General features: G+C 33.3%; 6 protein-coding genes across 15 annotated transcripts; 4 read left to right on the top strand and 2 right to left on the bottom strand.

Annotated features, from left to right (window-relative positions):
• Positions 1–1,531: 1,531 nt before the first annotated feature.
• LOC116342811 (arrestin domain-containing protein 17) lies at positions 1,532–6,443 on the top strand. Of its 5 annotated transcripts, none has more exons than XM_031770567.1 (6): positions 1,532–2,137; positions 4,470–4,901; positions 4,958–4,977; positions 5,124–5,234; positions 5,363–5,731; positions 5,828–6,443. In XM_031770567.1, the coding sequence occupies exons 2-6, from the start codon at positions 4,577–4,579 to the stop codon at positions 6,008–6,010; spliced, it is 1,008 nt and encodes a 335-aa protein (XP_031626427.1). In that variant the 5' UTR covers positions 1,532–2,137; positions 4,470–4,576; the 3' UTR covers positions 6,011–6,443. The 5 variants fall into 5 exon arrangements, with proteins under 5 accessions (XP_031626427.1, XP_031626428.1, XP_031626429.1 ...); XM_031770568.1 differs by having other exon boundaries at positions 4,482–4,901; XM_031770569.1 differs by having other exon boundaries at positions 1,532–1,699.
• LOC116342810 (T-complex protein 1 subunit zeta) lies at positions 6,435–8,664 on the bottom strand. Its single transcript, XM_031770566.1, has 3 exons — positions 8,450–8,664; positions 7,891–8,179; positions 6,435–7,823 (listed from the first exon to the last, which is right to left on the bottom strand). Exons 1-3 carry the CDS (start codon positions 8,584–8,586, stop codon positions 6,654–6,656), a joined length of 1,596 nt encoding a protein of 531 aa, XP_031626426.1. The 5' UTR covers positions 8,587–8,664; the 3' UTR covers positions 6,435–6,653.
• A 363-nt stretch (positions 8,665–9,027) lies between these two features.
• On the top strand, positions 9,028–14,010 carry LOC116342910 (nuclear RNA export factor 1). The gene is made up of 9 exons (XM_031770715.1): positions 9,028–9,205; positions 9,831–10,135; positions 10,206–10,727; positions 10,822–10,931; positions 12,633–12,669; positions 12,755–12,993; positions 13,086–13,254; positions 13,330–13,685; positions 13,773–14,010. Exons 1-9 carry the CDS (start codon positions 9,130–9,132, stop codon positions 13,870–13,872), a joined length of 1,914 nt encoding a protein of 637 aa, XP_031626575.1. The 5' UTR covers positions 9,028–9,129; the 3' UTR covers positions 13,873–14,010.
• Positions 14,011–16,319: 2,309 nt separating this feature from the next.
• On the top strand, positions 16,320–17,968 carry LOC116342993 (protein jagunal). The gene is made up of 3 exons (XM_031770851.1): positions 16,320–16,609; positions 17,250–17,622; positions 17,707–17,968. The coding sequence occupies exons 1-3, from the start codon at positions 16,521–16,523 to the stop codon at positions 17,836–17,838; spliced, it is 594 nt and encodes a 197-aa protein (XP_031626711.1). The 5' UTR covers positions 16,320–16,520; the 3' UTR covers positions 17,839–17,968.
• Positions 17,969–18,444: 476 nt separating this feature from the next.
• LOC116342991 (senecionine N-oxygenase-like) lies at positions 18,445–21,536 on the top strand. 6 transcript variants are annotated; one of them, XM_031770845.1, is made up of 8 exons: positions 18,446–18,868; positions 18,988–19,227; positions 19,304–19,627; positions 19,693–20,072; positions 20,170–20,436; positions 20,498–20,661; positions 20,738–20,897; positions 21,349–21,536. In XM_031770845.1, exons 3-8 carry the CDS (start codon positions 19,329–19,331, stop codon positions 21,504–21,506), a joined length of 1,428 nt encoding a protein of 475 aa, XP_031626705.1. In that variant the 5' UTR covers positions 18,446–18,868; positions 18,988–19,227; positions 19,304–19,328; the 3' UTR covers positions 21,507–21,536. The 6 variants fall into 6 exon arrangements, with proteins under 6 accessions (XP_031626708.1, XP_031626705.1, XP_031626704.1 ...); XM_031770846.1 differs by having other exon boundaries at positions 18,470–18,539; positions 18,670–19,227; XM_031770848.1 differs by having other exon boundaries at positions 18,445–19,227; positions 19,308–19,627.
• Positions 21,508–22,849, bottom strand: LOC116342992 (lipase member H-like). Its single transcript, XM_031770850.1, has 3 exons — positions 22,747–22,849; positions 22,417–22,677; positions 21,508–22,361 (listed from the first exon to the last, which is right to left on the bottom strand). Exons 2-3 carry the CDS (start codon positions 22,670–22,672, stop codon positions 21,802–21,804), a joined length of 816 nt encoding a protein of 271 aa, XP_031626710.1. The 5' UTR covers positions 22,673–22,677; positions 22,747–22,849; the 3' UTR covers positions 21,508–21,801.
• Between the last annotated feature and the right edge of the window lie 781 nt (positions 22,850–23,630).

The following is a 23,630-nucleotide window of genomic DNA, read 5'->3' on the forward strand; positions in this document are numbered from 1 at the left end:
TTATTCATACTTTGAAAGTATGATTCGCCTTATTTGCATAAAATTGTTTGCCCATCAATCGACGGGTTTGTTTATTTGGCATTTATTCGAGCATTTATTCGGGCATTTTCCTATAAAATCACAACTCACTATTGTGCTTATCAGTCGTTAGCATAACACACATGATTACATGTTCGTACATTGTTGGCATATTTTACATCGTTTCGCCCTCCAAATGTGTTCGTAAAGAAAGATAAATAATTTTTTTTCGATGATAAACAATGTCGTTTGCGCGATAATGGAAATAATAGGCAATGGAAAAAAGAGCACTTTCAATATATCAATATAATACCATGAGATGGATTACACAATGTAAATTGCTTGAATTTGAAATTAATCGTATGTTTTTTTAAAACAATTCGCTAAAAGAATAATTTCAACGCATTTTTATGGTCAATTGGGAGGTTATTATTTTCCACTTAAATGTGTATGCGTGAAAAAAGGAAATCGGTTTTGGTTTCTGTTTTCCATATTTCAATATGGTTGTGACAACATTTATGTTGATTGAACAAATGTTTATTCACATATTGTTCGTTTGATTGAGTTCTCTGTTGATGCTTTTAAAATTATTCGATTTTTTGAACAACCGACTTTATTCGGTATTGAAATAATGTTTATCTGTCGCGTGTGAGCCGATATTTGTATGCGACCTCTTTCGGAATGATTTCGATAGATAGCTTTTGTTTCTTGCGCAGGTTGTATATGATTTTCGTTAGTTTTATTATTCGATTATGTCATTGTGTACGATCACGCTCAAAGTGACGGCAATATGATGGGTTGTAATCGCGTCATCCTTGCAGAAAGTTAAGGTACTCTAATGTCATGTTACATGCAAAGTAGTAAAAATTAACTGAACACCTTACGAAGTTGAATATAAAGAGAACAGCAAAAGATAGAGATGGAAATACCCCCACATCATTACAATGATTCCCTCGTGGTCGACGTAGTACCAAATATTACGTGTGTTCGAGTATCGACGGTAACAACAACAAACAATCGTTATGAATGAGGTAAGAAGACTATACAGACAAAGACATGGCGAAAAACAAATAAAAGTGACGAAAAAGTACATACACAATATACACATGTATGCAATTCAGTTCATCGTACAGAAAAGAGATAAAAGAAAATAGTAAGCCATGACCAGCAACCGCAGCAGCATTTGAGATATACAAAAAGATACAATTCAAACAATACACAAGGTGTGTATACATACAACTGTGTTGTTTGTATTGGAACCTGGTTGATTTGAAGTTATGAACGATTCAACGAACGAACGAACGCAGAAAAAAAAGACAATATAACACAATGATATGAAAAAGATAAAATAAAATATGCAATGTGTATTCAAGAGGTTTGAGCGCGAGGTGAGATGAATGTGTGTCGGTTATGTGTGGTAGACTTCAAGACCAGTTTTTTTTCTACATACATTCCCACTAATGCTAACAAGAGTACACAAGAGACTATACAAAATCGTTTATTCAGTATTTGTGAGCGTTCCGCTGCAGTCTGATGACTTGTAGCTGTTGTTGAATTTTTTTCAGTTCGTTCTTCTCGTTTCCATTCTCATAGTGTATATATATGTTTGTGCTTAATCAAAAATAAAAGGCTGATGACTGAATAAAGGCTGAATCACAACGACGGCGACGATTATAACAACGTATAATAGAATAAACATTTGCAAAACACAATGTTGTGTCGAAAATATTGAAATCGTTTTGATCGCTTTTTTACGTTCCATATTCAATTTTGATTGAGCAGCGATTCCATTTTATTTATTCCACATAATTTACATATTTCTTTGTGATATTTTCGAATTGTAATTCCGGTGGTCATCCAAATGAAATTCAATTAGCAATTTTCGTGGTATTTTCAATTTGTCAGTTTCATGTTGTGCACCGTTCAATTGGTGGCAATTGAAAAAAAAAAAACAATTAATATTGAAATTTAATGTGTTCGAGTGTATGTGTTCCAATCTATAGAGATATGTGTCAATCAATATGATGTGTAAATTGCTGTTTTAAGAGAAAAAAATAACACAGAGAGAATAATATCAATATTATTTAATTTTACTCGAATGCTGAAAACAGTACCGAAGGTGTGTGTACCAAATTGTTGTTTGTTAACATCATAGACAATTATACGTTGAAAAAAAAACATACACATGATGACGAAACTCACATCAGATTCATTCTGATTGACCATTTGTTCGAACTATTCAGTCAATATTCCGATTAAAATGTGGTGTCATAGCCAATTTCGGTGAATTCATCAAGGATATTAGAAAATATATTTAATCCATTCGGTGTGGAACACTGGAAATGGTCAACAACTTAATTCATTCAAACGTTCAATGAATACACTAATTACTCTACATAAAATTAATTTCCGTGGGTTGGGAGTAGTATATACAGTGTCGCTACTTGATTGTCCATAAATCGACCGAAACCAAGACGGTACATAAATATATACACGTTTTTGTTGAAGCAAACATCGCTTCCTATATCATTCCATTCAAGACGATGAAAAAAGCATTGCTTTTGGAGTGGTCAGTTTCTACAAGTTTTTTCTTTGAAGCATCATCATCTTAAAAAGTGATTTTGTCACATTATGACGCTTTTTTGCCATAAATGAAAAGTTTCATTTTCGACGTCGTAATGCGTTGATGTAAAAGCGAAAGTGAATCACGCGATGATTGAAACGAGAGTGAAATAAAGAGTTCAATTGAAATATATATTAAATTTGGTATATATTAAATTTGGTAATGTTATGTTTCAAGTTGTTTCAGTGACGATTTTTATTTTCGTTTTTCTGCTCTTCATTTCTTGAATGCCTGAATGAGTTTTCGTAATATTTACTGTTTCTGTTGTGTTTTTGTTGTTGTCTTGTTGGAGTCTACGGTACGCATAATTCATATTAGAGACGTTGAACATTTCACGCTGTTGTGTGTGCGTTGATCGAATCAAGCGCTGTTTTATTATTATTTTTTTTGTATATATGGCCCTCATAAATTATCATCGATGCAGTACACTAAACTTGTGAAAAAACAATCTTCATGTCATTTTAAGCAGCAACAACAACAACAACAAAAACAGTCACAAAGAAATGAAGAATGAAATTAATAAATTACAGTATAAATATTGAGGTAAACTTGTTACCACAAATGGTAAAATCAACCAACGGGCGTTCAATCTCCTCCAATTATCATCATGTTTTCTCTTTCCGTTTGGCTGAAACCATGAACGAAACACACATACACAGCGAATGCGTGCGTGCATATATGTTATTATATGATGGTAAACCGTGCAAAATAATATGGTGCACGTTTTTACGTTGATTTTAATTTACGTTTTCAACGGCGTTATACGGTCCGCTTTTTCTCTTTCTGTCTCTCCTATGTAATTCACAACAATATCAGTGCACATTCATTATATGAATGGTGAATCATTGCATGTGCATAATAATGAACTCCGAAGTACATTTTCCAACATCTCTCTCTCTCTCTCACTCATATAGATTCAGTTTAAAATTATCAAAGTAAAACACAGTTGGGACCACATTCAGATGAAGTCGAGCTAAATTGTCTCTCAGTCAGTTGGTCAAATAACAGTTTCCGTTCCAAAGTGGCTTACAATATGGCTGCATCTAATATGCTTTGCTTGTAGCACTCGCAGAGAGCGTGCAATATATACAAAACAAATTGAATTGATGTACAGTATTAATTTGCCGTTTTCATGTTAAAATTCATAAGAAATGTCAATTCGCCATCAGTATCGACACAATAGTTGAAACATACGTTCAGCATGACATCATCTTATTGCATATTATTTAATTCCACATTTCATATTTTCAATTTGCACCAACTAACACAGGTTGTTGTCATCTCAATAGTGGAGTATATATACACCACATTTACATATATTCAATATGTGGTGTATCGAAAATGTTTATAAACTGAGCATTGCGTCAATGACATTCCATATTCTCTATCAATGCATTAATAGTTAATAAATGAAACGAATTCGACAGAATTTCACTTCTCACTTCCCTTCGTCGGTGAAATGTGATGATTAAAACTATTCAAAACTATCATTTCAATGTGCATGCGATGGCATTCAGAATATTTGCATAATCAATAGCTTTGCCATTCAAAAGGCCTGCACAATGTGATTTCAATTGCTTTTATTGTGCAAAATGAATTTTTGGTCTAAAAATAAAATTATAAACCAAATCAAATGAACTCCACTATATATAAATACCTTTAAAATATTTAATTATAAAACGGAAAGACAGATTGAAAAAAGCCGCGAAAAAATTTCACTTCACTGAAAAATCAAATTTAACTATTTTAAATTTTTGAAAATCCATTTGAATTTTGAACTCAACGTTTGCAGTTGAATTTATTTATGCAATGTTTGAAATGTTTATAGTTTACTTTACAGGACAGCAGCCGATATAAAAATAGCGAAAATCAGAAGTGGCATATTCGACGGATAAATTCTTCTACCTAAATTGAAATTGCAGCTAGTCGGGCAACATGCCGAGAAAATTGTTGAAATTTTTAATTATATTTGATAATTCATCGTTGCTATTCTTTCCTGGCCAATTTTTAGCGGGTCGCGTTTTGTTAGAACTACAAGACGATACACCCGCACTTGGATTACATTTTCACGTTATTGGCGAGGGTGTAGTTCGTTCGAGATCGGCACGTCAAGAGCGAACTTATGACAAAGAAAGCTATATCGATTTTCGTATGCGGTTGTTAGGCGATCCAGACCAAGGGCCCTCAGTTCTATCGCCTGGCATACATTCGTTTCCATTTAAACTTGGTCTACCATTGGGCTTACCATCAACATTTTTAGGTAATGTTAAATAATTAATACTTAAATTTAATAATTTAAATGAAAAACATTTTTAGGTCGCTTTGGATGGATACAAGTATGTAAAATTCCTTCTCTATATAGTTTTTTTTTACTTTTCAGCACCAAGATTCTGATTTTTGTCATTTTTTAAGCGATTCAAGTGAAAAAAAGTTTTTTGTAACATTTTTCATTGAAAAATAATTGATTTTGGTTTAATTTCAGTACTATTGCAAAGCAGCTCTACGCGAACCATCTGGATTAATTCATAAAAATCACCAAGTATTTATAGTTATGAATCCAATCGATTTGAATTTGGAACAACCGGTTTTAGCCGTAAGAATAACGTTTACCAATGACCTTTTATTTTCAAGAATCTATTTCTATGAATGGAATCTATTAATATTCATAAGTTTCCATTTAAATTCATAACTTGCACTTTTGTTTGTGTATTCAATTTGTAGAAGCCATTCAAATGTGAAGTTGAACATCGTGTCGGTGTATCATGTGTTGGCGGTGGTATTATAAAATGCAGTGTAACATTGGATCGTGGTGGTTTTGTGCCCGGCGAAAGTATATTGGTGTCAGCATATGTGTCAAATAAAAGTAAAATTACTATAAAAAGTACAAAAGCGGCGCTCACCGAAACGATAGAGTATTTAGCACGAGGGAAAATTGTTCAAATAGAAAGACGTGAATTGGCAATCATAGCACGTGGTAAAATTCGTGCGGGCAGTTCTGATAAATGGCAAAATGAAAGCATATACGTTCCACCCCTACCGCCGACAAATCTCGAGGGATGCCATTTAATCGATATCAAATATGATGTATTCGTATGTTGACCTTGTCATACCATAAATTTATCATTATCACGAAATATTTTAAATATTTATAAATATATTTTTTTGTTTTTGTTTATTCGTTTACAGTTTATAATTGAACCGAAATCGATGGAAAAAGAAATCAAAATTCAATTACCAATAACGATTGGAACATATCCATTTAGGCACAATAGTAGCGCAGACATTTCAAATACATGGCCCGAGTCTATCTTGAAACCTGATACACATTATCCATCCACGCTGCCAATATTCCGTCCATTTGAAAACTAATAAATCGGACACTTTGTCATTCATTTTCAAAAGAAATTGAAATTTTTCAATTAGGAAATCAACATATAACGAATTATTCAACAAGAACAACAACAATACTAGCAAAAAAGAGTCGTCGAAATGCTTTTCTTGTAGAAATCTAAAGATTTTAATCATTTTGGCTGAAAAACGTGCCTCATACACTTGTCACACTTAGCTTTTGCAAAGAAACATACAAAATGTTTATTCTTTTTATTGATTAGTATGTAATAATTGGCACAATAAAAAAAAAACTAATGTACATATATATATGATGTATTTGAACTATTCCATAGAGCGAGTCAATAATAAATTAATGGATACTTACATTTTGCCATAAGAATGCAACAATGTTGTTAAAATGCTAATAAAATTTACAAAAGAAATGCAATAAAAAGAAATCAAGTATTTTAAAGCCATTGTGTTTTATTTAATCTCCTGAAGATAATTATTGTGTTATGTTAAGTAGCAAATGTTTGCGTGACAAAATAGTTTTCGATTTTTTTTTTTTGATCATTGTGAAATTAAATGTGTTAATTGTCCAAAGCATGTTGCGATGGCGTTGAATACCGACATTGTTTTGTAGTGACATAAAATGCAATTTGTAAGACAGATTTGTTTATGTTTATCCTTTAAGACTTGTCATTCCGGCTCTCATGATTTCGTCAACTAACAGCAGGTTACTGGCAATGACAGAGCAGGAGTTGAGGATTTGTTTTTTAACAATATAATTATCGTATACACCCAAATCGGTGGGTTTGGCCGCTTCACCGGTTGTAATGTCCAAACCAATTGGATCTGGACTCAAACGATCCTCTTCTTGTAGCTTAACGATTGTATCCTGTACATCATAGCCCGAATTGACGGTCAATGTATTTGGAATCACCAATAATGATGCAGCATATGCTTGAACACCAAGACGTGCCTTTCCTTTGACAGTGTCTTTGTACACCATCAATTGGTTATAAGCACGAACTTCAAATGCTCCAGCGCCTGGAATCAAACAACCATCTTCGATGGCATTGTTAATAGCACGCAAACCATCACGAATGGCGTCTTTAACTTGCATGATTGTGTGGCGATTTTGGCCCTTTATCAAAATGGTCACCGACTGTGGATTCTTTACGTTCTCAACAAAAGTATATTTATTTTCACCCAAAACATGTTCATACACAGTGCCGGCAAAGCCAAGATGTGACTCATCCATTTCATCGAATGAGTTCAAAGCAATACCACCACAGGCCAAGGTCAAACGTTCCATGTTACGACGCTTTGCGCGACGCAATGCCATAATACCTTCCTTGGCCAGCATATCCAATGAGAATGGGTCAATACCTTTTTGATTGATCACAACAAACGATTTGTTTGTACCGTCGCACACTTTTTTCTTCAATTCAATGATTTTCTTTACACGTTGATCGATGAAATCACGTTCGGCGGTCAAGAATTTTTCCCGCTCTTCAGCTGTTTTATAGAATAGTCCAGATGTTACTTCGGATTTTTCATATTCCAACGATACATTACACGTCAAAATATAGGCATTTTCAAGTGATTTTGGCATATCCGGATGACGTGAACCATGATCCATAACAATACCGCGAACCAATTGAGTTTCGGTCGAGAATTTATGTTGCATTTCCATAATTTCAACCATATGCAAATCAATTGGTTTTCCCTTTTGATAGATGGACAATAATGCATCGACACACACATCAGCCAAAACATCGGTCAATCCGGAATGAACTTTTGTACGCAACGATGTTCGAGCAATATCGATCAAATTCTCTTTGGTTGCCTAAGGAAAAACAATTAAATTTTGTAAATCGATAGTAGTTTTGATGGAATTTGAATTGAACACATACTTCAATTGGAATTTTCATTGTGTCCAAAATTTCCAATGCCTTATTTCGGCCCAAATCAAAACCTTCGGTAAGGATACGTGGATGTACGCCTTCGGTCAATAAAATATCGGCTTGTTTCAACAATTCACCAATCAACAATACGGTTGAGGTCGTACCATCGCCGGTCATATCGTCTTGTGCAGTCGATGCACGCGCAATGAGTGAGGCAGTTGGATGTTGAATTTGCATTTCATGAAGCAAAACATTACCATCTTTTGTGATTTTAATGTCACCGGCTCCCGAAACCAACCTAAAAATATTCAAAATTATAAATATTTTTCGACAAATTTACACCCGTCGATATTATGAGTCATCGGCATTTTTTTTTCAGAGAATTTTTAGGTTAGAATACACATGTTTTTTAAATATAAAAAACTTTACCAAAAAATTCACAGACACACCGAAAAAATCACTTCTTATAAGTTAATTTATCGTAAATCATCAGAAGTCAAACCATTTTCCACGGAAACTTGATGTACAAATTTAAATCGCGTGATTCACATCGAACGCAGTAACTTACATTTTCATTGTTCCTTTTGGTCCCAAATTGGTCCTCATCACATCTTGTAAACCTTTTGATGCCGAAATATTAATGGCCAAGGCTTGAGCTGCACGAGCAGTCTCTGCTTTTGGATTCAATAAACTAATTGAAGACATTTTTTCTTTGATTCAAAATCAACTTTAAGCTAAAGAATACACAGTGCACACGAATATTCGAGATACAGCACGCGACTTTGTGGGTTGAACAAAATCTGACAGTTCACCGTGACAATAGCGTGAAGTTGGTCTGCTGAATCGTACACAGGGTTCAGTAATGGTAAAGTTCGTTGTAATATGATTCATTTTTCATGAAAATTTGAAATTATTGGGTTTTTTTTTACGTTGCGATAACGAAATATTTTCTAAATAAAAAATGGTTAAAATTCATGAAAATTGGAAATCAATTCAAATGTTTACAAATCGAAAAACAAAATTTTCGTTTATTTCAATTCAGCACAAAAATACAAATGACACGAAACTGTAGTACTTGATTACGGTTTGACAGTTGAGTGCATGTAACGAAGGAACTTCAAGCGTATTTTCGTGTTTCGACATGAATTGATTCATACACGTTCAAAGCATCACACGTACTATTTTCGTCAATTCGTGCAACAGCGTTCATTTTTTCCACAAAATTCTTTTGAAAAAATAGTGTAATTTATGTTTTCAAAAATGCCGAGACAGTTTAAACGCAACAACATTTGGAGTAAAAAACATCAAGGCAATAAATACGATGGTTAGTAAATTGAGTGATTTTGTAACATGAAAAAATGAATAAAATCCTTTGTTTCGTCTCTCTAGTGCGCCATTTTGGCTGTCACAACGAAACTTTCACATTTCAACATTTTTTTCGTGGAATTTTTAGAATTCTAATTAAAAACTCGTTTTTCAAATCAGTTTTCATCATTTTTAGATCGCTTTTCTTTTATTCAATTCACAATATAATTTAATTACTGCATAAGATAAAATCGAATGTATTGAAATACAGTGAATTTATGACAGGATTGTAAAAAAAATAATAAAGGTCACCATTTACGTCATTAGGCGAAAATGATAAAAACATGTTCAACACTTGTTGTGGACAAATTTCACTTGAACAAATGAGACGTAAAATCGAAATGATTCAAAAAATTGCATTAACACGAATTAATTATTTTTTCGTCGATAATGATTTATACGGCTAGCATGAATGCGACTTTTTGTTGCAGCTGTCATCTATCAGATTATAGCAATGTTGGATTTGTTTGTAAACAGTGTCAATTGAGTAAAACAAAATTGTATTCTTTTTTTTGATAATGTTAAAACTCTCTTGTATTTCATGTTCCTTTAATAAACGTGAATTCTTTTTTTTTTTATTCCAGAGCATGATGACCGTGATCGAATTCCAACGGACATCACAGTCCGAAAACCAAACAACAACAATAAGGGTGGAAACCGTCGTGTGAGTTTCAAAACAGGGATCGTTGCTCAGGGCAGATTGAATTTTAAAGGTCGCAATGTTGAACAAGGGTTGCGTTCACAACTGATTGAGGAAGATGACGAGAGAATGGTTGATTTTGATCCAAGCAAAGCGAGTACATTTCGTCGACGCAATTCTCCAATTCCTGGATCGGCAAGAAATAAAACGAAACTATTCGAAACTGGTGCCGGATGGTTTCAAGTAACTGTAAGTGACAAATAATGTCATTTGCGATTTGCTTAAAATTCCCAATTAAATCGTATCAATTTTTACCTAGATTCCGCATGGCAACAAATACGACAAAGATTTTATATTGAAATCGTTGCTCAAAGCCCTTTCACCAGAGATTTTTATACCACATTATTGGAGTGTTGAATCCAATTCCGTAATATTTTACATAGATGACTACAAAACGGCAAAAATTTTAGCGAATGTTGATCGAACCATTGAAATGCCAAATGGTTTCAAACTGATAATCAAAGTACGTAACGGCAGTCCACAGGTTAAAATTGATCCAACCGTTCGCGAGCGCATGAAATTGGCAATGGCAAAACGTTATAATGCCGTAACAAAAGCACTTGATCTAACACAATTCCATTTGGATGCCGATTTACGTGATATTTACTGTGGTTTATCACGGGCACCAATTTTCTCCGCCGCTTCTGATATTATCACCGAAAATATTGCTGAATTGGAGGCGCTAAATTTGGACGGCAACAAGATTAACACATTGGAAATGTTAAAAAAATTACTAAGTAAATTGCCGAATTTGAAGATTTTATACCTGTCCAACAATAAAGTAAGTAAAAAGTGAAAATTTATAACGTGTTTTCAACGCGAAAATTATTTCATATTTATATGTATTAATAATGATTTCATTTTGTTTGGTTTAGATTCAATCAGCGATGACCTTGGAACCATTGAAAAATTCGGAAATCATCGATTTAGTACTCAAAGGAAATCCATTATGCGATCGTTTTCGTGACAACAGTATCTACGTCAGGTATTCTTTTAACACATTCTCAATGCTAATGTCATTTATATTTTACTTCCATTTCTTTCAAGCATATGGTTAGATAAAGCTGCCATTCATAGTGTTTAAGATTTGATCTTTACAGCTAATTTAAATGAATTCATTGTTCCTAAAATGTGTGTGTTTTTTTTAACATAAAATACATGAACGAATGAAAGAGACATAGTTGTTTCTCAACAAATAAATAATTGTTTGAAAAACAACATCGGTTCAAAATGTGCAAGCACAAAAAAGATCAAATTACCAACATTGACCTCGATTAATGGTTTGATTCGAGTTTGTACGGGTATTCATTCATTTTAAGAAGAAGTTAAACGATTCATAATGATATGAGATTGGACATGATTTTCATTGAAATTAAAAAAGAAAGAAAAAAAAAAAGAAAAAAAAAATTCAAAAAGTAAAAGAGAAATAATATAAGAGCGAAAACTAAAAAACAAAGTGCACGCAGTAAAGTTTGATAACATCAATAATCGTTTCATCGTTGAAAATACGAGTATAGAATTGTTGAGAGTGATTAGTGTGTATCAGTCATGATTGTGTTACCGTTCATACTACTATTCAGTTGTTTGAAGGGTAATTCGATGGCAAAAGTTGAAAGCGAAACAGCAACGATCAATGAGTATTACTACATCAAAATGAATACGGCTTACATGTGTATGTGTTGTTCTACAAAATCGAATCGAACACCAATTTACCATCGAACGACCGATAATAATGTGATGTCAAAGAGACAATCACGGTGATTGATGGATCATTCGAATTATTGTAATTTTGGAATACGTTGAGCAGCACTAAGATTGACCTTATTAATATTTACGTCGAAATGAACAGAGGAGTAAAAGTCAGGTCATTATTCATCGAAAAAGATAAAATGGTTGGTAACAGAGTTTGCTGAATAAGCAAATGAATTACCAAAACTGATAGCGACGATAAAATATTCCCCGAAAGAAATATGTTTACCATTGGAATTGCTTGTTTCGTGTCGACCTTTTAAAACACATCTCTCACTTTATTCATGAGTATACTATTAATTTGTTCACACGTTGTAGTGTTATCAATCTTGTACTCTTCACATACAACAAAATACAAAACAAAACTTCAAAAAATAGAAAGAAAAAAAAAAAAAAAAGTTTGAACACTAAAAAAAAGATTTATAAAAATAAAATAAAAAAACTACAAATCAAGAACAAAAAAAAAGAAAACTAATCAAATCCCAAATGCCTTTCTCATATCATTTTCGATACAAACATTCCTCGGAATTTGAACGCAGGAGCATAGTTCAGAGAAAACAAACTCCAATCAAATGATTCATTGATATTGTTAAAAACTGTCATTTTGAACCGATTGTTGAGGATTCCAATCGAAAATCTTAGCAAACCACATTTAAATTATAAACAATCAATTAAACTACATTATTTTTCATCTAAATGATAAGCACACACAACAAGAAAATTGATTTATACTGTAAAAAAATATTTATATATATTTCGCTGAGCCGACTAAGTAAGCGGGTGTCAAGTCAATTCACAAACCAAAATGTACAGCTGTAAAAACTGTTGTATGTTTACTTTGATTATGGAGTGATCTTGTCATCATGGTCTTCGTCGCCAATATTGGGTAAACAATTTATTACAAACGTTCATTGTATTCATTCTATTTTTGATACAGAGAAGTACGAAAACGATTGCCGAAATTACAAAAATTGGTAAGACTTGGTTGCTCCTTCATTACCTAAGTCAATCAAGATTAAGATGAATCATTAATATTTAACGTTTTTCATATTTGCATAGGATGGCGTTGAATTACCCGCTCAAATCGGTTTCGATGTTGAAACCGAAGAAACGACGCAATTGCCATCGGCCAAAGCATCATTTTTGGTCGATCAATCTGGCGCTGATATTGTGCGTCAGTTTCTTCAACAATACTTTGTTATATTCGATTCAGACAATCGACAACCGTTGTTGGATGCCTATCATGAAAATGCAATGTTTTCATTAACCTGCACTTATCACCCAAATCCAGATTTTCGGTATGTATAAAATGTTATTACATTTGGAACAAACAGAAATTAAACTGAGCGAGAGAAAAAAAAATATTAACGAACAATGTCATATTTTACAGGATCACGAAGTTTTTGCCGTACAATCGAAATTTGAAGTATGTAAGAGATCCAGAGAAACGAAAAAATTTGCTCAAAATTGGACGTTTACCCGTGGTTTCATATTTATCGGAACTTCCGAAAACCGAACACGATTCGCAATCATTTGCTGTTGATTTATCGCTATTCACGGTATGTTTTGAATGAAAGACACGACACAAATTACTGAAATTACTTGATACTAATGTTTAACCATTCGTCCAACAGCCAACCCTCATCACACTTACAGTTACTGGTATATTTCGTGAAAAGCAATCTAGCTCAGTATCGGTTCGGCATGATCTGCGTTCGTTTCATCGTACGATGATAATAGTTCCGATAAACGGAGGGTTTTGCATAAAGAATGACATATTGCACATAACGAATCTGACAATGGCCCAAGTAAAAACAGCATTCAAACCGATAGCTCCGGTGCCTGTAACAACTGGGCCCAGTCAACCACCAGTCGTTCCAACGCCTACAAGTGCACTCAACACAAGTCTACCGCCAGATGAAAATACCAAACTTCAAATGATTGAAGCAATGGCACAACACAGCCAAATGAATTTGGAATGGAGCCGGAAGTAAGTTTTTTCCATTAAATCTGTTCATTTCATTATTCATATAAAACACAACTAATTCGGTATTTTTTGTTCTCTTTTGAATTTCAGATGTTTAGAGGAAACAAATTGGGACTTTCAACGAGCTGGTCATGCGTTTACCGAGCTTCACAAGCAAAACAAAATTCCACCGGAAGCGTTTATTAAATAATTCAATTTTTGAATTATCGTCCAAAATCCACGAAAGTACGTGAAGGAAATGATGTACTATTGAGTTAAAATTTAATTCGAATTCCGAAATTTTAAATAAAATGTACAGTGGATTTTACACATCCACTTTCCAAATGAACTTAACAAATATTTGAAATCTTAATTAAGGAACGCAATTTGTACAAGAAAAGACTTCTACAAAAAATCACAACAGCTTTTTATTATATTGAGTTCAGTCATTGAAAGAAAAAAACTGTATGTTTAGTTATAAAAAAAAAATAAAAGTAAAAAATCATAAATCCATTACAGTTAAATGTATATAAATGGCATTAAAAACACCATGTTTTGAATTATTTATTTGTGCATTCAGGTTGTTACTAACCAGTAAGATACAAGAAAATTCTGCTACATAAAATTGGGTTTCTTTGCTGTTAACATATGTAAAGAAAGTCTTTGGATCAAATTTGGGCGTTTATTGCGATACATAAACAAAAATAAGAATGTCAACTAATGCACATAGGATACTTAACGGGACTCCTAGTCTACTGTCAAATACAATTTGCACAAAAATGTCGCGATTACGTTCAAATTGGATTTGCTAAATAGTGTCCCAAATGGTTTTGGACAGCTAAGTTCAAAACAAATTCTGAATGTGTCTATGGATGAACCAATAATCTGTCTTCGAACCATGTATCGTGTTTCATTAACTTGGTATGGAAATGAGGATTCTAGAAAAAGCTAAAAGTACGGTCGTATTCCCAATTTAAATGCTCAAACCCTTCAAAATTGTCATCAAGTACCGAAAATCGACTGGTCAAGCAAACGTTCATTTTTGGCGATTCTTATGGTTACAGCACATCCAAATTTGACCCAAAACAATAGATTTAGACACGATCATTGGGAATCAGCAAAATAGGTAACGAAAAAATTCCAAATAGTGTCAAAAATTGGCTGTTCAATTCGCCTCATAGCATGTTGCACTGAAAAATTCATCATTTTGCTATACCACTATGCACATCACTACATCGAACCACGAATCAAGTGCAAGTGGTTTCTTTTGCATCGATTATGTTGGGGCACTTTTATATAAGGCTAGAGACGTCAACAAACCGAACTTTGATAAAGTGGTGTTTGTATGTTAGGATCTTCCTTGGAAGGTGTTTTAGAGCCATTATTCGAAAATTTAGTGTTGAAACGTTGGGTTAAACCTCTATTAATAACTTGTTAAAAAATAGCATTTCCGTGAAAAAACGACCATCTTTTTAACTTCACAAAAAGACACCAAATTAATTATTTTTCGTCTGTTTTTGGATGTATTTTATAGGCGAAGATTCAAAATACTTGAAACGAGCAACAATTGGTTGGATGGATTGAGAGAAAGTTGAAACAAATCGACAAATCGGTCCGCCAAAGCATGATTTTGAAGGTTCGACGCATACTGAGAAAAATCGAAGACAATGTTCAGTGTGAAGTGAATGTGCTATTCGATAGCCTATGAATAACGGTTTATACCAATAAAAATGAATTTAATATTGTGTGTTTGTTGTTTGAATGGCGAACGACTGAATTTAGTGCAAAGACTTTATGGACATATTTTATTTGTCGCAAGATGTTTATTCATACTTTTATCATACAACATGGATTGCCAACACGCAATTAGGAAAAGACTTTATTTTCAATTTAAATTCATATTAATTTTCGCAATTCATGTTTAATTTGCGTAAAATTTTATGGTTTATGCAAAAAAAAAAACAAACCATTTTTAATTTCTTTTAATCAATTGTTTATTAGATTCCATGCTAAAAAAAAATTTATGAAAAGATCAAAAAAAAAAGACGAAAAACAACAAAAAAAGATAGAATTAAATAAACGCAATTGATGAAATGAAAATATAGTCTTTCAATTCACTTCAAAAGCAAAATTGCATTTATATAAACCAGACATTGTAGCTGGAAATTTTTCAGTCAGCTGAAATGCAACAACGTTCGGACGAGTTCGGAAAATTTGGTGAACGAAACGTTTTTTAAAATTATAGCAACTGAATTCATTCAAATCATCGTTCGTATCCTACCTTTGCGAGACACCCTGTGCCAAAATGCACTGGAAAAGCTTCAAAGTTCGAATCGCTTTGTATAAGTTTTCCATTTGACATATAGATGGCAGATGGTGCAAACATGTGAGTAAGCAATATAATTTTTTCTTTAAATATGTGATAATATTTATATAATATTTTCATTCATATAAAAAATGAACTTAATTCAAAATAATATAAAATCCGGTTTTTTTCTCAAATTAGAAGGATGAAAACAAGCAATAATCAACATTTTCAAACGAATCTTCAAAGTGAATTCAAAGTAGCCCAATAAAATGTCAAAACTGAATCACTGACATTAACATGTACATGGGTGCGAGCCAAAAAGTGACGTCTACATTCATTAGTATGTTGAAAGTGACGTCTACATCCAGTCTTTACGAATGTGTACAATGTCAGCCTTTCGCTAAAAAAAATTCTTCATTTCTTTTCACTGTTTTGTTGACTTTTCGTGTGTTTTACAAAACGAAAAACGAAAATTGATTAAATTTCAATCAAATTGCTTCATCATTTCGATTTAATTTTCGATTGATCAACAAACGGCGCATCTATTTGCGATGGCATCTCGAGGTGGGCCAATGATAACGGGTACAGACGGTGCTGATTTTGAGCATCGACAACGGGTCGCTGCACATTACCAAATCAGGTGACTTTTGCTATGAAATTAATTTCGAAATATCAAAACAAGTGATACAATTCAAATAGTGTGTGATGAAGAGAAAATGTGTGCATATCAAAAAAATACAGTGAATCATTGTCATATAATTTCATGCTTTCGCTTTTCACCGTAATATTGTGAGTGTGTGTTTCAAGGTTCTTTCAAGTCTACGACAATTCAATGTCAGTTATTCGTAAAATTTGTCTAGAATAGAAGTAATATGAAACCATTTCGACAAACGATCAATTAATGTATCAATAAAAAAAATGGTTTTGATGCGCGAGACGAGTGTCTGGGTGTATGGCGTGTCTGTGTATATGTTGAATTTTGGTGTCGAATTTTCGAATTTCGATTTCGATACACTATTTCTTTGTATATGCGTACAAAGTGTGCACCGTTTCTGGTTTATTTTTGTGTTACACTCAATCTATTGTTGTCGGATTTAAGTAGTGTCTAGGCGAATTATGATTTTGGTCCGTGTGCGCATTCGAAATTGCAATGAATGTTTCATTGTTTAGTTGTGCGTGCTCTTTTTCTCTCTCTCTCTCTGTTGCATTTTTTTTTCTTTCGTCTTCCTCATTTGTGTGTACTAATCACATCCGTTTTTTTCGTTTAATTTTCGTTACAGTGCCCTAAACAAATCTCGGCTCAAATATTGCATATTCTTTCACTTTTTGCTCTTTTTCGCAATGCTAGCAAAATTGTCTGCAGACATCTTAGATCGTTTGGATATTTTCATATTGGAAATTGAGGAATTACAAGTGCCGGCACCATTGTGGTGGGAATACATTTGGTGCACCTCGATATTGGTGTCATTCATTGGATTGTCAGCTGCCAAAGGCAATCGCGTCAATGATATGAAAAAATACATTATTGGTTTAATTGTTACCGCTTTACTGCCGCTTCTATATTGCGCAATTTACTATTTTTCGGACATTGTCGAGTACATGACCTTAGACGAACAGACTGACATTGAAGACACCAAGATTTTTGTGTGGAGGGTAAGATTTGTTTTTTTTTTTTTTTATCAATAACTCACTCGTCCTAATAATATTTCGAAATATATTTTTTTGTTCTCATTTAAGGGTAAACCATACGCATTGATCTGGTACGCATTTTTTTTGGTGGCCATACAAGTGCACGGCATGTCCATATTCTTTGCATGGAATTTAGTACAAGCCTGGCGATCACGAACCGCTTCACGAAAACTACAATAGACTCTTCAACGAAATATTAACTAACCTAAAACGCACTGCATAAAAAGAAAATTACTTAATTTATTTTGAATTGTGGAGTTTTGTTCAACAGAAATAAAAAAGAAAGTATTGTTTAAATCTTTTTCAATCAGTTGGTTGGCCTAAGAAAAATTTACGAAACAAATGTTGAAGAACATAAAATGTACTTAAAGTGGAGACGGCCATTCGAACCAATTCATTTGAAACTGCGGTGCCTTCAGTTTAAGTGGAGACACCGAATCAATTCTGTTTTCTTTTTAAATAAATTTACTCGTGAAAATTCAAATGCTGAATACATTGACAATATCATTCTTCAAGGCGCTATCCGTTTTCATGGATTCATTGGATACGTTGCCATGGAAATATTAGCAGAATTTTTTTTTTGGGTGCATTACTATTGCCCCCAAATAAAATTTACTATTCCGGTATGATATCTTCATTTTTTCACTGTCCTAGCTGAGCTGCAGGGGATCTTATGTACTGGCGAAGCCTAATCACACGTCCCGCCTTCACATACATCATTGGGATGGCAATATTTTGTCAATATATGGTAAATTTGATTAAATTATTTCGCTATATTTTGTCTTATCCTACGGCAGTTCAATTATGTTGGAGGATACTGATTTGCCGTCCTTTCTTATACACAACTCCATTTTATTTGAATGGCTGGTCATGTCGTTTAGGTACTATTATTTATTTCATATTATTCCTTTAAACTTGCTTAGACAAAATTTAACAAATCTTGGATTTTATGACAAATCCGGAACAGAAAATAACACAAATAATAACCTTTTTAAAAAACGTTTTTTTAAGATCTCAAAGAAAATTTATTCCTTTGTTATGCTCCTGTTGAACATGTATAGTATCGAGTGAAAAATCCGCAATTTCCTGTTTAGTCGCTTTACGTTTACATATATAATTAATATACGAATATACGAAGGAAGTTACGAACGACGAATAGACCAATATGTATCAAGTGCTATATGCTTGTGGCGTTTTTTTCAGGCAATCAGTAAGAAGCTTTATTCACGTTGATAAGAACGGACACAACAGTCTTTTTGTTATTTTAAGCTACAGGCTTTCATTCAAAATCAAGATTTCGATCTAATTAACGATTTTACCTTTCTTCAGAGCTACAAATAATACAACAAAAAGAAAATCATTTTAACCAGTTGGAAGTATCTCTTGTATTTACTTTCAATTCTTCATCTTTGGGTTTGGATAATCGAGGTTCTACTGTACTGTATTTCAAACTTTGTTATTGACAAAATAACAGAACAATTTTAAATTTATTTAATCGATCACATAGGAATATTTTCGTAAAACAAATATAATTCCATTTGAATCATCGACGTGTAACGTCGGATAAAAGTGAGTTTAAATATCATGTCAGTTCACATTTAAATACATCTATTTTATACAGCAATAACTTATTTATTTTTTGAAGCTAGGAAAAGTCTGAAAAGCTAAAAATGATGGTAGTGCCAAGGATAAAATGGATTATTTTAGTATTTATGTTTATGGCTATATTAAGTTCACATTCAGCGCCTTCTACTTCAAATAGTAAAAAGAAAACACGCATTTTAAACATCGCAGTTATTGGAGCCGGTGCATCTGGTCTTGCGGCTACAAAGAGATCACTCGATGAAGGACATAATGTGACAGTTTATGAACAAGGCGAAGCTGTTGGAGGGATCTGGTTCTATACAGATAAAATCGGAAAAGACGAGTACGGTATTAATATTCACACTCCAATGTATCAGGGATTGAGGTAAGCTAAAACAAAAATAAAACTTCTGTTAAATCCGAGATGTAATGTATTCAACGTACAAACAGAACGAATTCACCATATCAAACAATGGAGTTTCCCGGATATTCTTATCCAAATAATACGCCATCGTATCCAACACAGAAACTGGTGTTAGAATACTTAAATTCTTATGCCGATTATTTCAAATTAAATGAGCATATAAAATGTCATCATCCAGTTATCAAGGTTTCTCCAGTTAAAAGCCCAAATATCCAGCGAACAAAGTGGATATTAACTTTGAGGGATTTGGCCAAAAACAAAACTGTCGAAAGTGAAGTATACGACGCTGTTTTTGTTTGCACAGGTGTAGCTTCGTCGCCAAACATTCCAAAAATTCCAGGGAACGACACATTCAATGGAAAAATTATTCATAGTCATGATTATCGTCGAGCTGACGCATTTAAAGGTATACCTTTATATATAATGCCAATTATTTTTGAATTGTAGATGCTTTGTTAAATGATAATCTATATCTATTTGAACGAACATGTTGAATGTGACAGGTGAAAATGTTTTGGTTATTGGTGGCGGAGCAAGTTCAAATGACATATTAGACCAATTGATCAATGTTGCTAATCAAGTAACATGCAGCCAACGTAGCGATCAAGATGGAATGTCAGAAGAAGACACAGAAACGTATGAGATTTCCTTAAAAACTACAGATGAACAAATTGTCACATATAAAGATGATGTAAAGTGCTTAACGCCAAACGGCGCAAAATTTATTGATGATACAGAACAAAATTTCACCGTTATTATTTACGCAACAGGTAGATTCTTGGATTTTATGTACCACAGAATTGAAGACTCTGAAGTTCTTTTTTTGAATAGGTTATAGGTATTCGTTTCCATTTTTGGGCGAAGAAATTGGTATCAGTATCGATGAAAACTGCGTGGAACCATTGTATAAACAAATTTTAAACATTAAGTATCCAACCATGGCTTTTATTGGAATACCGCAGGTAGCAGTCAACAATCGCATGTATGATTTGCAGGTAAATTTCATACACCTACCAAAGACACATACATCACACTAGACATTACTTCTCTTTTCGTTTTTGGATAAAAAAGGCACATTTTGCATTGCAATTCATCTCTGGTGCAATTAAAATGCCGAAAGAAACCGAGATGATGGTGGATACAATAGTTCAAACTCAACACCATTTAAACCAAGGATTTCGCAAAAAAGAAATGCATATCTTAGGTCTGGAACACAAGAAATATTATAAAGTAATTGCGGAAACTCACGGTGGAATTAGCCAAATTGCCCAAGGAAGAACTCCGGATGGTAATTGGTTTACTTACCGGGCACGCCAGGGTCAATTCTCATATGAGAAATCTAAATCTCAGAGACGACCCGGACTGTAGACTGTGTGGTGGAGAAGGGGAAACCACTGCCCACCTCATAGATAGATGTCCAATGTTGGATACCATACGGGCTGGAGATCCTACCCTTTGATTCATGCACCGAGTGTATTCAAATTGGTAACGTTTTTCAAACGGGCATGCGATGACAATCCATGCCTTAGAAACATTTTTGGATAAAAGACTATTCTCGTGTATTCAATACACACACGGGCGTCTTGCAATAAGTTATGAAACTTGAGCAACGAGTAACTATATTAAAATTTACTGTTTAAATAGGACACTCCCCGTTTTAATCCAATAATCCAATAATCCAATAATTGCGGAAACTGCAAAGATTGAAAACATCCCAGATGTGATTGCGGACATTTTTACAGATGCACTAGGAAGTCTTTTAACCGACCCAATGGAATTTCGTAAATATAAATATATAATAAAAGATGATAAAACCGCTTTGAAATTGAAAGAAAAATAAATACAGACTAAAAGCACTTTATTTCAAATACATTTATGATTATTTAAAATTCTTCGTACTAGAATCATACTTTATAAGATCGACGATTATAAAAAAACCGTAGTCGCCAGTTTTGTTCAAGATTTTTTCCCGTTTGTAACCTCTGGTATACATCGTAATAAAGAATGATTTACTGATTATCTTTAGTTAAAAAGAATCAATATACAATTTTAAAAATACATGCATCGAGAATTCAAAATATGCCTCGGAGATGTTGCTCGGAACTGAAATTGTTCTAATGTGTATTCTTTTTAAATTATCTTTTGGAATAACATTCACAATGTCGTCTGTATTTGCTTCGGCACCGACGAGGGCATGGTGTTGGTTTTCTGCGATGTGGTTTTCCTTTCTTTCGTCTTGGTGGAATTGGTGGTGCGATTGGTGGTGGAAGAGGGTATGATGGAAGTAATGGATATGAAAATGGATATGGACATGTTGTGCTTGTGGTAATTGTTTGAAGAGCATATGGAAAACAAGTGGCCACACCAAAGCAGAAATCACCACTTTTGCCGTCATTATACAGACCAAAGCGACTTGTACAACTCGAGAAGGAGCATACTTGATCACAATCATTCCCAATAAATCCATATTGCGAAAACGTTGAAGCAAAATAGTAATAGATTGCTTTGGTATGGTCACAAAAATTATGCGTGCATCCAGGTTGGTTATTACTATATCTGCTTGCATAAAAGTCTGCATGTCCGAGTAAACTTTGGGTTCCATATTTTTGTGTATCTGTGTGTAATACTTGCACGAATGAGGCGCACTTTTTATTCAAACCGCCTCCATTGAAATTATCCGCGGTTGGATCTAGGCCTAATTAATATTCACTGTTATCATCGAAATTTATTTCGTATAATTATCAAATTACCTGTTATGCGATTGATGGTGCCATTTAAAGCACAACCCGTGTAACCGGAAATATGAGCACCGAGTCCAAAACCAATCAATTCAATTTGACTAACATTAAGATAAAAATTCGAAATAAATTGTGCCAAATAATATCCGATCGATGGAACGATTTCCGATACAACTCGAGAATACGTACAGCTGCTTAATGTTCCATAATCAACTAAAATTACGAGGCCATCAATTGCATTTGCAAGTTGTTTTCCCACTGGTTCCATCCATCCTTTGATTTTTAGAGAAAGAGATATTTTAACATTCTCAAAATCTCATCTAAAAATAATAATAATCGAACCGGAGCCATTGAATTGTACTCTATCTGCAAAATCATGAAGTAGGAATTTGATTTTTCCTTGGCGATCTGTCGATGTAAATGTACTGGGGCTGTTCACATCAAGAAGATAAAAACATGAACTTCCACTAAAAATCAACGTTAAAATAGATTAAATCATTGATATGAATAGTATTTTATATGTGAATTTAACAAAAGCATTATACTTTTAATATAAAACATACGCTCTGATGTAATAAAATCGAATGAATTGCCAGACATTTGAAATGCTACATGGATAAGTGCATGGACATGCACTTGGATATTGTATTCCATTACTTAGGGCTTCATTGTATGAGTCCAAATTCATACCTATTGAAAATGAATCACGACTTGAGCTTGAACTCGACTGATCCGGAAAAACAATTCCGTCTGAAAAAAATGGTCTATTAAAAACATTGAGATTCATTTATTTCTAGGATTATTTACTACGCAACGCGTTGTTCTTTCGTAAATTGGATAAAATAAGAATTTTTATAAAAATTTCTCTAATGTAGAGTGTTTTTTTAAATGATAAAATGTTACAACTTACAACTCAAATGAAATTTTAATAAATATAGCGCCAGCAGAAAATACATTGCATTTTTCAATATAATTTACAATTGTAAAACTTAAATTTATAGCACTCGTCTTGAAACTTTTGTTGAGACTGAAGAAAACATTTGAAGAACGTAGAATATTAGAACAACTTCTATATACTTGAACTAATTTGAAAAAATCCATGGCCATTATTATGAACAGGTTCATAAAGTCTTTTGTAAATATCAATTGATTATGAAAATATTTTGAAAACACATGTTTAAATTCACTAATTATATGAAATACTCTTCAAATATTCACCGAAGGTT

The sequence above is a fragment of the Contarinia nasturtii genome, unplaced genomic scaffold (genome assembly GCF_009176525.2).
Source record: "Contarinia nasturtii isolate CC-2019 unplaced genomic scaffold, AAFC_CNas_1.1 Cnas_scaffold_928, whole genome shotgun sequence".
NCBI lineage: Eukaryota > Metazoa > Arthropoda > Insecta > Diptera > Cecidomyiidae > Contarinia > Contarinia nasturtii.